General features: G+C 36.8%; 1 protein-coding gene across 1 annotated transcript in view; it reads right to left on the bottom strand.

Annotated features, from left to right (window-relative positions):
• Positions 1-349: 349 nt before the first annotated feature.
• HNF4G (hepatocyte nuclear factor 4 gamma) overlaps positions 350-16,849 on the bottom strand; it is a 58,959-nt gene continuing 42,459 nt past the window's right edge. Inside the window, exons 2-10 of the mRNA XM_033068988.1 lie at positions 16,486-16,654; positions 14,078-14,172; positions 10,506-10,612; positions 6,458-6,613; positions 4,279-4,366; positions 2,134-2,286; positions 1,715-1,951; positions 1,115-1,237; positions 350-714 (exon numbers count right to left, since the gene is read on the bottom strand). Coding sequence (XP_032924879.1) covers positions 596-714; positions 1,115-1,237; positions 1,715-1,951; positions 2,134-2,286; positions 4,279-4,366; positions 6,458-6,613; positions 10,506-10,612; positions 14,078-14,172; positions 16,486-16,631 — 1,224 coding nt within the window. The 5' untranslated portion in view covers positions 16,632-16,654 and the 3' untranslated portion in view covers positions 350-595. The remainder of the gene's footprint in view (positions 715-1,114; positions 1,238-1,714; positions 1,952-2,133; positions 2,287-4,278; positions 4,367-6,457; positions 6,614-10,505; positions 10,613-14,077; positions 14,173-16,485; positions 16,655-16,849) is intronic.

The raw sequence follows: 16,849 nt of genomic DNA, 5'->3' as shown, positions 1-16,849 counted from the left end.
TAAGCAGGGAGGATTCAGTGCTTTTGTTGAAATTTTACTTAAAAGAGATGGTCCTTTCGAATCAGGATTTTTTTAAAAATAGCTGGGTTTTTCTGTCCATTAAGTATGTTTTACTCTTTTTTTAAATTCATGTGCTTTTTTGGTAGCCTAATGTTCTATGGAATCTTGGCTTTCACCTGAATAACCCACTTTTTCCTGTCTACAGTTCACAGCTAAACAAGCACTAACCAGTTCCATTATGATGAAAAAATTATATATACAATAATATTAAGACAACAACTAAAACAGGAAATAAAAACATGAATCTGTGCATTTATAAGATGTAAAAACAATATCTACCTCTATACATATTTGTCAAACTGCAGTGTCCACAGTTACAGCAGTATGCAGTGGTCAGAACAGCATTACTTTCCAAATCATGAGGTGTTTTAAGGAACACCCACTTAGTAGTGGCTGCTGAGGAAATAAGTTCCTTTATCAACCTGAGATTTTAAATGTGCAAGTGTTATACCGATCTATCTAGTGCATGAAAAGGAAGGGAAGGAAGGGAAGGAAGGGAAGGAAGGATAAGACAGAGATGGAGATAAAAATATTATCACAATGGTTTTTGTTTCAAAATAGATTGCTGTGCAATGACTGAAGCCTGATTTGCAGACATTTTGTATTCTTGCCCAGAGCCTTGTGGAGGGGAAGGTAATGGAGTTTCTGGAGTTGCTGAAAAAAAACATAAAAATAATTTCACATTCCTATAGCCTCTACATATACATACTTCTGCACTGAAAGAGAGTCCTGTTGCATGCCTGGGAAAGGAAGTGCCTTGGCATGCTAAGGAAATAGGATATTTTTATGACCAGAATTTTTAGATTATTAAAGATTGTGCATGTAAAAACAATGATATATCAGAATGGTTTTGAATTTTTAAAATTAAATTAAATTCAGGTCAAAGTCTATTACTTAGCACCATTTATATACATACATTTTTAATGCACAATTATTTTAATTTAAGAATGATGATGAAATAGCTCTATGAACACTGACAGGCCACCATTCTAATTAATATTTTAAAATGAAACAGTGAAGTGTTATGACAGAAGGCTAACTTGCAATTACTTACGTATCTGTTCTGTATGAACAGGAGCAGACATTGAACTTATGAGGACAGTTTGGCCAGTTAATGGATCTTGGGCTAAGTGAGGATGCATTGGATGATGCAGATGACTGGCATCATTAGAAGTACCTGCAAAAATAAAATGAGCATATATCAATGCAAAAGAGCATGTTGTTGCCAGTGACTTATACTTCAGTAATTACATTTCCACAGAGTAAATATTTTGATTGGCAATTTGAATAATTGCCTCTGGGTATTCATTAAACAATTTAAGCAGACTTCAAGCATATTAAGCACTGTGCTTATTTTCACTGTTTTGACTGCAATAACAATATGTTTCATGAAATATTTCTAGGGATTCTTTCATCTGCCTAGGGAGTTAAGGACAGCTCAGTAGTTACTGAGAAGTACATAGCAAAATCTGTCCTTGTAGGACTAAGTTAACAAGTTGAACTGCCAAGACAAGAAGGCTTTAGCTAACAATTACACAACACAAAGCTCAGACAGTGAGTCAGAGTGGTAGCTTAGATCAGGATTCCCTACATATCCCAACATGCTAAATTCAGCATGACACAAAATGGTAAATTTAACAAATTGTTAGCTTACCTCCCAGTAACATTTCCTGAAGCAAACTGTCAATTTTAACAATTCCAAATAATTTAACCAATTGTATCTGCTCAATCATTTGCCAAGTGATGCTTTGGAGTGTAGGCAGTAGAAGAAGAAGTTCCCCAAATCTTCCTCTGGAGTCGTACTGACGGTCATTAATATAATCCTCTAAACTGATTTGGACTTGGAATCGCATATTCTTAATCTTCATTGGATTACTCAAGCCCTTTGCATCTTAAAAAATGACAAAACTTAAAGTCAGGGCAAATTACAATTTGGGAGGAGCATCTTACTGGTTTTCATTTTATTATTTTCCATTCAGCTAGATAACATGAACAGTTGCTACATTAACAAAAATTACGTACTTTCAATGCAATCTCATGTAAAACAAGTGAGAGATATTTTTGTAAAAATACCTGGATCAAAAAACACAATTGCTTTCAAGCAAGCGTATTCATTGTCATCTATTTGAATTTCCTGGAAGGGACGAACTAATTCATCCAGAATCCGATTTGCCACTCGGCAGATCTCCATTTCAGTGCTGTTGCGATGAATTATGTAATTGTTGCCTTAGAGAGAAAGAATACCAACATATGAATTAAGAGAAACATTTTCATTAACTAGCTAGATGAAGACAATTTTCAAAAATACATTTCATATTGCTTGATCAAGTTAATAATTTTTTGCATCACACACAACTTTTCTTTGCAAACAGAGTATATGTGCAAATTATAGCCATCACCCAGCAAATAATCTGTACATATCAGTATGCCAACAAGTAGTTACTGATTAGTACACAGGACCAAGGTTGGTATTTAAATGTACAAGTATGAAGCAAGTAGATATTTATGTTTAAATAACAGATAAATAAACTAACAATTTGATCTTAACATGTCTTCTTCCTTGATTAAAATAAGATATCCCAAGCTGAATGACAAGGATTTGTCAGTAGAGTAGAGGAGACACTGGAAATGCTTCTTTTTCTAATGGATATTACTGCTGTCCCTAATAAAATTTAGCAGCACTGTAAAATTTTCAGTTAAGTATTAATTTTATCAAGTGTTTTTTGGGTTTGGGGAGTTTTTTTAAATATCTATTTTGGAGGTCTCCACTATAGCATCTTAATTCACCTTCTGGAGAACACTAGGAATATCATGGAGCTTTCAGAAGCCACCATGCAGTTTTTGAAAGAAAAACTGATAATTATATTACAAGAGATCCATGTCAAAATGACTCATAAAAGAGACACCTGCCTCCAAATATCAAAAATAAGCCTTGAAGCCTCAAATTCTTTCTTCTTTTGGTATATCTGCTGATGCTTATCATATATAATTTTCTTACTATTGTTTTATAGTTGTTATCCTTATTACCTTATTACTATTCCAAATATAACTGCATTTTTTTTGTTTCTGTTAATTTTGGTAGTGAAACTGTAGCCAGGAAAATAATTACCTTAAGAAAGTAATTTGTAATTGAAAGTGATTTGTACAGCTTTGATCTTGAAAGGATTACTGGTGAAAGGATTACTGGTGAAAGATACTGGTATCTTCAGACCAAGCCCTTCTTGTCCTTTTAATGTTTTAATATGTGTAAAAAATAAATTCAAGCTAATTTAGATCTATGAAAAGGCACACCCAAAGAGGAAGGAGAACAAGTAGTAGAAATTGTCCTTGTACCACACCACCAGTGAAGAGACAAGTCTGAGTCCATATTCCATATAGTCTGGCCTCACAACAAAAATCCTGTTCAACCAACAGACTTCCTCAGGAAACAGCCCCAATGCTGACCATGTCTAATGAGACCCTTTTTGGCAGAGTACACTTCAGAGTGGCAGAGCACTGTGCCAAGGCTAACAAATGCCTCATCACATCACTCCACACAGGCACACATCTCACCATGCAACTGGCCTCTCTGTTGCATGAACTAGAAGACATGCTTCAAGCCATGTTCCCTTTATATACCCCAGGGTAGCAGCCACTTCAGCTGGCCAAGAACACACTGAGGCGTGCCTCAGCACTCTGCCATGGATGCATCCATCTGCCATGCGGCAGGGACAGCAGGAATGATGTTTATGTGGTGGAAAGTGAGCTGCAGGGAACAGGTTCTCTAATATTTTAGAGTCTTCTCTGAGTCTGAAGGACTCCTGATAAAGCTCCAGATAAATGGTTTTCATGAAGATTGAAAGCAGTACATGTGCAACAGGTTGGCTGCTCCTTTCCTAATGGGTGTTGACCCTGTTTTTGTGGTGGAGTTGTTTTGTTCCATTTTTTTTAAAGGGAAAAGGTGCAGAAAGGATGAAAATGTAAGGAGGCAATTGCCAGGAACTCCCTTAAATTGTGGTTTCTGCTGTCCAATATACCTTTAGCTTTATTAACCCACATGAAACCATCCACCTGCTTTTGCTAGAACAGGCATATGACATTATGTCATTAATAGCTATTTAGCATTTACAGAATGCATTGCTTTGATTGTGCCAGAACAGTTGTCCCACTTAAGTGACTGCATCGTTGCTAATGTACTATAACATCATCATCAGTAAGTAAAGCAAAACCAATATTTACCTAAAAGTAAAATGTCCTTATATGCCATGGACCGTTTTGCTGCTCCAAGCAACAGGTGCTCCCCAGCATGTGCTCTTAGCAGGGCAACCTCATGAAAAAAACAGCAGACTCATTAGATGATAGAGCAGTTAGTTTCAGTAAGAGTAGAAGGAAAGAGGATACATAGTACTGTGTGTTAGGTACATGTTTAAGACTGTTAAGATTCCAGTGTAAAATGCAAAGTGAATGTAAAAATCTTAACACCATAAAAACAGCACTTTCTAATTAAACTGTCATCCTCTGTCACTTCTAGCATTCTGTCTAGATTTTAAACATCAGAATCTGCAAAATACTTCTCAATAAATACACCACCTGCATTTATTTCCTAGTGCGAATTCCCTTGACAAAGCTTTCTCTGGCATTTTAAGTTGACACTAAAGACTCCAGTGGGCTGGAACGAACTGTTACAGTAAATTTGGTTCTATCAGTGTCTCATTTTTCTCTTGAACCAAAAATTTATGTGGCACTTAAAACAGCTTTTTCCCAACAAAGCCGGATATGCTAACAGAGCCACTGTTGTCCACAAAGAGGAATCCAAATTTGCACCGGGAAGGAACTTGTATTTATTAGTTTACTCTTTGTCACCTATTTACTTTCCTCTGGTTTTAATATCTGCTTGAAATTTGGGAAATGGCCTTTATTTCCTCAAGGAACTCATTTCTTGACAAGTAATTCTCATCCAAGCCAATCACTTTAGAAGAGATATAAAGGTACACAGCACTTGGGTAATACTTACATCTGTTAAGATTTTTAAGGTTCTCAGTAGAGTTACCTTAGCTGCTCTGGCCTCCTCTGTCGTTTGTAAATCAGGCTGACTCCCAGATCAGGAATCATTTTTTCAAAGTCAGATGGCTTATTTTATAACTGAATGCACAATGCCCCTTAGAAACAAGTTATCACAAATTAAAAAGTGGCATTTGTTTTATCTCTCAACATCTTTGTCCCTACTTTTCTATGGTACTTAAGGTTTTGGAGTATTTCCCAACATGTACTCTTCAAATACAGAAGGGGTGTTTTCAATCTATCATTCTAAGCTGATGTTTTATTTTTTTAAATGCAGACAAGAACATTTTTAGAATATTGATACCTTCTCTTTTCCTCCGCATTATCTTAACAATAAAAGCAGCAATATTTTTGGCTTGCTTTTGTTGCCCTTGTTTAGCAAGAGCATTTGAAATTCTCTTTCACATGAACAGTTTTAACTTATTAGTTAATGTAGAGCTTGTGCACATATGTGCTCTGTGGGTCTGCAAAGACATAATTTAACTCCTTTTTTGGGGAGTCTCCTGTGGCCTGAAACACATCCATATTCCTGAGAAATGATATAAGAAGGAATGATGCAGTCCAAAACCAAGGAGGACCTAACACTTGCAAGATTTTATTAAAAAACTGAGAGACTGGAGAAGCAAAAAGAAGGATTTACACATTTCCAGTTCACAGAGTCAAGATTTTCAAGATAAATCAGATTTTGGTGTGGAATCAAGCGATCCCAAGTAATGAATTAATCTCTTCCTGAGGGTGCTTGTCAGACAACTGATCACCACAATGTTGAGATACTAGTTCTGGGTTTGCCAGCATAACCTACTTTGAAAGCCAGTGATAAATTAGGATATACTACAGATGTGATGATAGATCAGACCTCTGTCATAAAAACCCTTATGAATTTTCAAGATTTGGTGCTTTTTCCCCTTACATTTATTACATACAATATAATTTTAGTACATTGTATTGTATGAAAGATTATTTGCTATGGATTGATATCAGTATATTTGGAATCAGTTTGAGATTCTAATAGCTTTTGTTTTTTGCCAGTAGAGAAGACTTGCATCAACATAAATAATATGCTGTCTTAAACCACATTATAATGAAAGGTGAACATGAAATAAATACTTTTTAAGGTCAGAAAAAAGTTCTGCTTCCAAAACACCATAGAAATAACAAAAACACTTAAATTCTGCTTTGCTACTTCTTTTTGTTCATGTCTTTTCCGTTGCGGTGGTGTTATTTCAAAACTTAAGAAAAATAAAGAGGGCGGATCTAGCACTCAGCTCTATTTGTTCAGACAGAAAAGAATGACATTTAATAATCACAAGAATAACAGTGCAGTAATTAGAGTTTTCTCTTTGGTCTCCTCTTATACCTGGTCATCGAGTGGTAGTTCACAGAAGCCTGGAATGTATTTAGCCCATTCCACCAGTACTAAAAGTTGCTGCTTCATAGATTCACAGACATCACTAACTCCAGCAATTTTCTTAACATTTATATCAGTGCTAGCACCAGGACTGGAGATTGAGATCTGGCCATAAGGAGAGAAATAAATGAATGATGTTAAATTTCATATAATTTTATTTTCACTGGTTAACAGCACATTTAAGAAAAATCACAGCAGTAATTGTAGATATTCTTGAGAAATTCCTTGACCATATGGACCATTACCCTGCATATAAATTATCATTTTCTTCTTCCTCTTTATTACCAGCATGCATTGTTATATTCTAAAACTGTAATTAATCATATCATGATCTTCTCATTCCAAAATACTAGTTTTAAACATACTAGAGCTCTTTTCATTTTTAGAAGGGAGGCGGTTGTTTGGTTTTTTTTCCCTTTAAAATGGCTGACATTTACCTCATTTCAGAAAAAAAGAAGAGTTCATAGTGGCATGCAGTAATATTAAGGGATAGAGATATTAAGAGAAGGCGAATGATAAAGGGGTAGCATGTTCTTCTAGTGTAAAGATAAGTATCATTAACTTGAGAAGGTAAAACGGGGGTTTTAGTGCCTGAAGGAGAATGGTTTGTAATGATGAAACAGCAGTGTAGGCAGAGGCCAGAGATGTTTCAGAGGAAATGTAAAGATATGAATGTGCATTAGACCACCTGCAGGGAATAGTGTTCTGTGAAATGGCAAGAGAGCAATATCTTTCTGGGCCTGAAGCTGAGGCACTTCTACTGAGCCAAATCCTGAAATTCTTAATGACTTTTCAAGGAAAGGAATGAAACCAGGCTTTCTCTTAAGCCAGGTGGGAAAGCCAACTTAAGATAAAGCCAAACCTGGGAGGTAAGGTTCAGTTTATAGTTGCTATCATAATAGGGAAGCAAAAAGAGAAAGGAAGCAGAAAAGGGTGGGGCAGGAAAAAAAGGAAAAAAAAAAAAAGGAAACTAAATTAAAAAGAAAGGAAAAGAAGAGAAAAAGAAGAGAGACTGAAAAAGAAAAAAGAAAAAAGGAGAAAAGAAAAAAGAAAAAAGAAAAAAGAAAAAAGAAGAAAAAAAAAGAAGAAAAAAAAGAAAAAGAAGAAAAGGATCACTGTAAAAGGCCTATGAAACTGACTTTCCCTTTATTACCAAAAGCATACTCAGGAAATCATGTTGCGTGATTATCTTCCTCAGGAAAATAAATTAATTGTTTGGTTTTCCAATACCACGTTCCTACACTTCTCAGGATGGTGGAATGTATTTAGGTTGGCTTCCCTTCATTCATATATCCATGTTAAAGCCCACAGTGGGATCTGTGGTGAAGTCCCTTATCCTTAGGTAGTCAAAATGAGTTGTACTTCTGAACTAAAGCTCTGTGCTTCCTAAATAATTCAGTAGTGTAAAACACTGAAAACAGCTTAGATATTTATGTCAGTTAGCCAGCTGAACATTAGTTCTCAGGGAAATACAGCAGCTAAGCTGTAGGCAGGTGAAAAATTCCTCAGACACATAATTCAAAGGCTATCCTGTAGGAACAAGGTTAGAGGTATTGCCACTTTGTAGAGAGAGAATGTGTGAAATCCATGCTATAATCATGAATCCATTTCTGGCATCTCCTTTACAAAAAGGAGGTTGAAAATACTGATACTCATTGAGGTGAGAGCTACCAGAGTGATTCAGTCTAGAAAACCTTCAGTACAGAAAGACAGTAAAGAAATTCAATACATTTCATTTTTTTTCCAGAAGAGTAAAAGGGGTCTTGATCATGATTCAAAGGAACAAAGAAGAGATTTCTGATAGTAGGACACACTCTGTTCTACCTGAAAATGATACTAACCATGAACCAACTAGAAGATAATAGAAGAAGGTAAAGAAGAGGTAGATTGTTTAACTATTAGACATACTGACTCATGAAGTTAATACATTGTCCTTTCCATACTATATTTTAATCAAAGCTGTTCATTTTTATAAATTACATCTTACATTACAAATTAGTCTCTATGTTGAAATTGCTGGGCAAACTTCTGCTGGGGATTTGTGAGATGACTCCCATGGAGTTAATCATGAACACTAGGATTGTATCTCCTGACAAGGATATGAAGCTTTCAATTTCTATTTCTATACAGTGCTTTAACCTTCCTCTCATTTATGGGGTACAACACAGGACTCACTGATTTGATAGAATCATAGACTAGCACAGGTTAGGACGGGCCTTGAAAGATCATCTAATCCATCCTTATATAGGAAAGGAATCCTAGAGGTTATCTAACACCCTGTCCAATTGCACCTTGAAAATTTTCAGTGATGAAGACTCCACCACATCCCTGGAAAGGTTGCTCCAGTAATTGCTTGTTCTCATTGTAAAAAATTTCTTTCTTATATTGAGGAGAAATCTTTCCCAGTGTAACTTGTACCCATTAATGAGTGGAAGACCATGGCAATGTAACACTGTATCTCAGTTGTTCTGAAACCCTTCAGGGACAGATGCCTTTGCTCATATGAGAGTCCAGCATGCCCTTTTCATATTTGCATAATCATGGAAGCCTCTCCCAGGTCTGTATGAGAAAAAATGTACTTAGACAATTCCCCCTTGTAAGGGATCTTAAGGAACAAAATAACTAATTTTCCTTATTTTATATGAACATTTCAAAAGAGATGAATGCCACTCTCTTCTTCACAGCTGAAGTACTTGGATAATGACTTGGGACACTACCACCTCCTCTAAGTCTCTTCTCAGGACTGAACTCATCTCACAGACCTACTCAATCAAGGGAAAAACAAGTACTTTTAAGACTTTCTTTGCTTTTCCATCATGTTAAGGGAGTCTCTTGGACTTTGAGGCCAAGATTGTATCTTCATATATATTTGACATAGTGGAAGCAATTCTGTTCTACTAAAAAAAAGCCAAATAGTAAGTATAATAAATTTGTGTATACACAAGGAGTTTTAGGCCGAGAACCTACTGTGTGAAAAGAACTTTGTGCTATAAACAGCTGAGAATGTGATTCTGTTCAAGACAGTTCTTATTCCTGAATTGCATATACCAGTTGGAAATGATTAAGGAGTATTATAAAAAAGCACAATAAGCAAGTCCAAAAAATTACTAAGGAGATAAATATAGCTATATTTTTCATACTGCATAGGTATGAAAGGTAGGAAGGTACATTATGTTCTAGTCTGCCCAGACATGCAATATGTGCCAAAGACTATCACCCAGTAATTCCTGCATCAATTCTTTACAGACAGTTCCAGCCTAAGAGAGATGCTGATAAAGGATGAGATTACAAAACATTTGGGGATGTATAAATCAGTCAGCATGAAATCATAAAGGTGGCAGTTAAATTCTAAGCAAGTTAGTAAGAGGTGCAAGAATGCAGAATCAATGACCATGATTTATCTGAGGTGCAGAAAAGGACTGGAGACTGTTCCATTCAGCAATTGATTGGATAGGGAAAAAAAAAAAAAAAGAAAAAGAGAAAATGAAGTTCAGATGAGACAAAGAAAATTTAAAAGCGGGATGTGAATTGACTCTGCAGTTGGAACACTTCTGTTTGCCTTACTTATAATGTCTAAGGATATTAAAAATGGGATTTTCAAAAGAATGTAAGGAAATGAGTGTCCACACCCCTTTGAATGTAATGGCTTTTGACAAATTTTTCCGTTTCATGGGAAAGCCTGCATCAAGGATAGATAGATGCCACCAGCTGCCTAAGACAGCAACTGATTTAAAAGCAGCAAGAACCATAAACCTTTATTAAGAAAGGTGCCTAAGACATATTGTCTTGGACAAAGTAGAATTTTTTTATTGACTATGCTTCAAGAATGTATTCTATTACTGCTTCTTCCATTGAGAAGAGGAAGCTGCGTGCATTTTGGAAATAGACAACAGTAATCACAATAATTATTTTTGATACAATAAGAAATTGAAAAGTATTTAATTTTAGTAAAAGTGGTCTTAACGTCACTAAATAATTTTGTGATAGATCCCAGTACCTGGCGGGAGAGTGTCTCAGCTTGTGACAATGTGCTAATAGAGGGACTGTTGCAGCCATCAAAAGTGTTTCTTCTCGTACTTATCCTGTCCCGTTCGTTTTGTACAGCTGGAAAAGAATAATCATCTCATTTATTGACTTTAAAACACTGACACAAAGAATAATATCAGAACTTTACTAGATTTCAGAAGATAACTCTAAGAACTGAAAGGTATGACATTCAAAGAAGATGATCTGCTTTTAGCTCTGAGTGATGAGGAAGGATGATTATACATGTTTATAGTCGCTATCAGAACACTACATGCCTGTAAAATGCATGTATAACTAATTGCAGATAGACACTGAATCATCAGCACTTCTGTCACTGGCTTAATCACAGTCAGACCTCTTTCTTCCTTTGAACTTGAACACATGGTCTCAATTTCAACCAATGTAATAAGTCAGGCTTTATGATAACAGCAGAAATGGACATTTCCAGCCTGCCAAACAGGTCAAGTGGTACAACATCACCACTGAAAAAAATATCTCTCAGAGGAAGTATGAAAGCCCTACTCATGCTCTGCTGTGGGAAACAATGAAACAGGAATGAATCATGAATTTAACCCACCAGTAAAATAATTTTGCAACTTAAATCTCATGTTCCTCCTCAATGACATTGCATTCCTAGCCTGTTTATGGAACATTAACTAAGTTAAATGGAAAAAAAACAACAATCCAGCCCAAAACACAGTGCGCCAAAAAAGTTTTAGGACAGTAAATTCAGTAAGTTTTGTCTCATGGGGTCCAAAACCAGGCATTGAAACATCTTTGGATAAGGAATTTGTAATCAGCACATGCAAGGCTTATGAAGCAAGAAGGCATATTCTTGAACTAAAGAAAGAAGAAAAAAATGAAAACTAACAGTTAGGTCTTACTAAATCCTAGATCATATCCAAGATTAGGCCAAGTAAAATTAAAAAGAGGGAGGAAAAAAGAATTGCTCTAATGGAAATCTTTCTGTTGCATGAGGAATTTAATTGTCTTTTAAGAGCAGTAGATTTATTTCCAAAGACACATTTGCTATTTTGTGGGAAACAATCTGCATTACAGAATTTAGGAGTAGTACAAGAGGTTTCAATGGAAAAAAAAACCAAAAACTCTGTGTACTGAGTAGGTTCAGGGTTTATTTGAACAGTGCACACAGTTTATTCCAGAGGTGAAGTAACTTTTTTGCAGGGACACTCACTGCCTTTTATTAAGGTCACAGGAAGAAATCTTGCATGGTGATAAACACGTTGCAGACAGGAAAGAGAAAATATAACCTTTTGTAAAAGAATGCTGAAATAAACATTCAATGCTGACACAAACATAGATAATTAAAATAAGTTCAGCACTGATGAGTTTTGCAAAAATAGTAAGGTATTCTGACAACACACCACCGGTGAAAATCAGTGGTGGCGCACACTAAAACCACAGGTGGATGCTTTACTTTTCTTCTACATGTACATAATTTTAGATTATTAGACTGGACTATGTGGCTAAAGGTTTTTTGTCAATTCAGGCTACAATTGCCTTAACAGAGACTCTATGAGGAGGGTGGTACATTTGCTCAAAGAGGACTTGCAAAGCTTTTAATAACTGAAGCCTTTCTTATCTTTGTCCTGAAGAAAATAAACAAATTTGCTAGAAACTTGAGAAACTATCATAGACTCTATGCTACAATTATACTATGAAACATGCCCTGATCATGTAGAAAAGTTACAACAAAACAAAAGCAGTGTTGAAAGTTTTAGACACAGTGGGATCAGAGTTGGACAGAGTAGCATTAAGTGGCTTGAAAGTTTTGTGCCGTGCACCAGACTGCATAAGCATCCTGGGGGAAATGAGCTTTTCTCTGTTTTGGGCTCCCCAGCACATGAAAGATGCTGGAAAATTGTGTAGTGCTGGCAGGGGACTATGGAGATGTAATCCACAAGAAGCACAAGGTGAAGCAGAGACAGGCATCTTTGCTTATGTGGAAAAAAGAGGACCAACATGGATGTGAAGGTCTTAATTTCTGTAGCATACAGAAAATGGAGTCAGATTCTTCTCAGATGCATAATGAAAAGACAAGACGCAATGGACACAATACTAACTGCTGTAAGAGATATTCTAACTAGTTCTAAGGAAAAAACCCTTCCCAATGAGGGTGGTCAAGTATTGGAAGAGCTTGCAGAGTGAGAGGTTGTCGAATCCCCCCTCTCAGAGACTTTGACAGGGTTCCAAGCAACTTGACTGAACTTAGATGTCAGCCTTGGTTTAAATGGGGGCTGAACTAGATGAACTCCAGATGTACCTTCTGAGATAAACTATTCTTTAATTCCAGGTTTTGAAAGTCTGTAAAGCTCTGCTATTTGGAAAACTTCTAGAGCTGCTATCTATACACAGATCTTCCCCTTTCTTCACATCAGATTGATAAGGTATATACAATATGTTACTGACTTAATGGTTCAAATTGCAAAAGGCTAGTGTCTTAAAGGAGATTCACAATAGCAGGTAAAACTATTTCATACCCTGTGTAATGCTGTTTAGAATATCCCTATCCAGCTTCAAGGAGAAAAATCCATTTTAAACCAATAACTCAATCACTAGCAAAGTACTGCTACAGGACAGAGATTTAAGAGCATAAAGAAAAAGTTTCCTTTGTACAGATGAAAAGAGTGATAACCACATAACAAGAGAACTAAGCATTTACATTTCAGACTGGCCTGCAAGCACATGCATCATGTTTCAAACAAAAATGGTAGAAAAGTTTGTGACAAACCACTTTTGAATGTGTATTTGAAACGGATATGGACAACTTTTGCCTCTACATCATCACTGTCCTTGAAACAACAGCCCAAACAACAACAAAAAAACCCCCATCTAATAATAGCAATGCTCTCCATTCTCTATTGCTCTGCTCCTGTGGTGATCTGGTCCTTCCACTTTGACAGAATGACTGTGACACATTTCTCGTATCTGTCAGTGAGATACATAAGTAGCAATTTTCCTATATTAACCCCTAGGCAACTGAGATTTTTGGTTAATTAATGCCAACACTCCACTGACAGCAACCACTATCCTTCTCACTACTTTTTCAGTCAACTTCACAGTCTTTTGTCTGGCTAAAATGCTTCATATGTTTAAATTTAAGTGAAGAACCAGTAAATTGGCCCTGACATTACTTAGGGCAGGGGAAAAAAAGCCAGATAGTAAATTTACCAGATTTGGTAAACATTTTAAGTAAATTCTCATGGTTTGAAATATTCCAGCATATGGCTCAATATGTAAAAATCAATGAATTTTGGTGCCAGAATTAATGAATTAAACAGTTGCAAATTCACTTTAAATCCATGGACTTGCTGATGTCCCAAGTGCTAGAGCTGCTTACCCCACTTGAAAGTTAGAAGATGTATATTTCACCTCAATATAAAAGCACTTCCCCATTATGAAGGTATTGTAGCAGACTTTCCATTGGTTTATTCTGCTGGAGTTTTTTAGAATTTTCATTATATTTCAAAGCAGATTCAGATTTTTTCTCTTTATGTATCAAATAATAAATTACTGCATTACCTTCCTTTTTCATTCCTGCTCGAAAACACTTTTTTAAACGACAATATCTGCATTGATTCCTTTTGTCCTTGTCAACAATACACTGTCGGTTGAATCTATCAGAGACAAGAAAAGGTAAATGTATAAAGCATTAATAAAGTAGCACCCTGATTACAAAGAAGAAAACCAACTAATCTGTCCTGTCAGAATAATGTCTATAATCACAGACCCTCATCTTCAGTTACATTGATTATTCTTCTTTATTAACCAGTTTTGAGAGGTGTTTCATACCTGCTAATTTTTCAGGAATATATGTGTGTGCATAAACACGTGTATGCATTGGAATAGGCAAATGTGGAAAATTTTGTAGTTATGTACATCATTTACACCTCAAGTGTTTTGTGAGGTATGTCGGTAACTGGCTGCATCAAATGGCCGTGGAAGAAAAAAACAAAAGAAGAAAAGCTGCAAACAGGAAAAGGAAAGGATAATCAAGGAAAAAGCCAAATGTTGCTGGCATGGAGAAGCCCCTTTGCTGCAAAACCATTAGCCTTGTCTGGCAGGGTTTACTCTTTCTGGGAGATAACAATGAAAAGAATGCATGTTTCATCCCTACAGGAGGCAACCTAAACAGGAAGTGAGAGGAACCAACACAATGAAGTAAAGACTTGAGGAAATACATGGAGCATGACACTGCATGCCAGCTCACCCAGGCTATTATGCACATCTAAAGGTGTGCCTAAAGGGAATGCATATGAGCCATTTGCCCAAGGTCTGCCTTTTTTTCTTTGTACGTGTTTTTTAGATAAACCGGCTGTGCAAAAGCACAGCTCTTCCTGAAACCACCTACGTCAGCTCTTGACACACTGTTTTAGGGGTATGTCTATGCTATATCACTGTGCTATGTCTATAAGGGAGAGGTTTTCTTATAAGAATATTATGCGACCAAAGAAGAGTGTAGGAAACAACATTTCCAGTAACAAGCCATTTGTATAAAAGTTTTATCATTTCCCATGCAATGGCACAGGGGGGACAGAGGATGGGGGGTACAGTCAGTTCACCAGACTTTGTCTCTGCCGCTGCTTCCACCTCAAGGAGAGGAGTCCTCTCAGTCTTCACCTGCTCCATTGTCAGGTTCCTCCAAACAAAGACAGTTTCCCTCGAACTTCTCCAATGTTAGTCCTTCCCATGGGCTCAGTTCCTCATTAACTGCTCCAGCATGGGTGCTTTCCACAGCATGCAGTCCTTTAGGATTGGGCTGCTCCAGAAACAGTTCAACAGTCTTGCCAGAAAACCTTCTCCAATGTGGACTCCTCCTTTCATGGGGCCACAGGTCCAGCCAGGAGACTGATGCTGCACTATCTTCCCACAGGGCCACATCCTTCTTTCAGGCATTCATCTTCTCCAGAAGGGTGTCCTCCATGGGCTGCAATGGATATCTGCTCCCGTGTGGATTTCCATGGGTTTCACAGAGACATCTGCCTCATCATGGTCTGCACCATGGGTGGCAGGAGAATCTTTGCTCCAGCACTTAGAGCACCTCCTCCCCCTCCTTCTTCACTGAACTTAGTGTCTGTAGAGCTGTTCCTCTCTCATGTTCTTACTCCTCTTTTCTCTGGCTACAATTATTTTTTTTTGTACAATAATAGTTCTTTCTTCTTAAACACATTATCTCCAGTGGTACTACCACTATTGCTGATAGGCTCGGCTTTGGCCATCTTGGAGCTGGCTACCACTGGCTTCACCAGAAAGTGGGGACCCTTCTGATAGGTTCTCACAATAATCCACTTTTGTAGCCCCATTGCTACCAAAATCTTGGCATGAAAATCCAATATACCCCTTCAGTGATTTGTTCAAACTCATTGAGTTTTCACTATATTCTGCTCATGATTCAAAATGGACAGTTTATCTGAACGTACACAGATAATTTCATCAAACATGGTGCAGTGTGATATTTTGGGCACCATTCAGAAGTTAACAGATTGCTATTCAGACAGGGGGAAATAGCTGCTCAAAAGACCTGCGTGTCACTCCAAGTGGAAATATGTGCAGATGTGTTTGTATAGCCCTTAAAACAAGACTCATAAATCTTAGACTTTCTATTCAGAAACTACCTTCATAAGGAAAGAATTTCAGAAAACATTTAAGAATTAGAGTTTTCACATTGCAGTGATAATTTTTCCTTTTTTTTTTAGGAGATGACCTATTTAATCATAAATCAAAGAGTGAAACAGTTTCTGAGTGATGCAATGATATCAACAATATCATCAAGCATCTGGAACATACCTTCTGGAATGTGTAATATCAAGTAGCATTCATTAATAAAGAGGTGAAAATCCCCTGATGTAGTTTGAAAGTTCTGATAAGGTCTGAATATAATTTTGCTTAAATTCATTAATTTAGTGCCTCTAGATGAACTTTTGGAATACCTGCAGGAATAGACGTGATTTTTCCTTATGCTACGTCTAAAGAATCCCTTGCATCCGTCGCAGCTGGAAGCACCATAATGTTTTCCGGTTGCTCGGTCTCCACATATTGCACAGAGGCTACTGACCCCGTTGTCAGCAGCATTCATGTTGACAGCTTCTCCTGAACTGTCTGACAAGAAACAAGAACATACATAGTTATGGATCAGACTTCCAAAAACCACCCCACAAGCAAGTTGTACTTAAATGGAGGCTTTTCCTGGTCTTTTCTCTTTTAATTGCCACTTATGATTGATACAGCATGACCCATTCTATTATATCTGATTCTAACTGACGTGAACACTTTCAAAGTGATAGAGATATTAAA

Source organism: Catharus ustulatus, chromosome 1, assembly GCF_009819885.2.
Source record: "Catharus ustulatus isolate bCatUst1 chromosome 1, bCatUst1.pri.v2, whole genome shotgun sequence".
NCBI lineage: Eukaryota > Metazoa > Chordata > Aves > Passeriformes > Turdidae > Catharus > Catharus ustulatus.
Note: the sequence above shows the minus strand (reverse complement) of the source record. Positions and strands in the feature narration are given on the sequence as shown.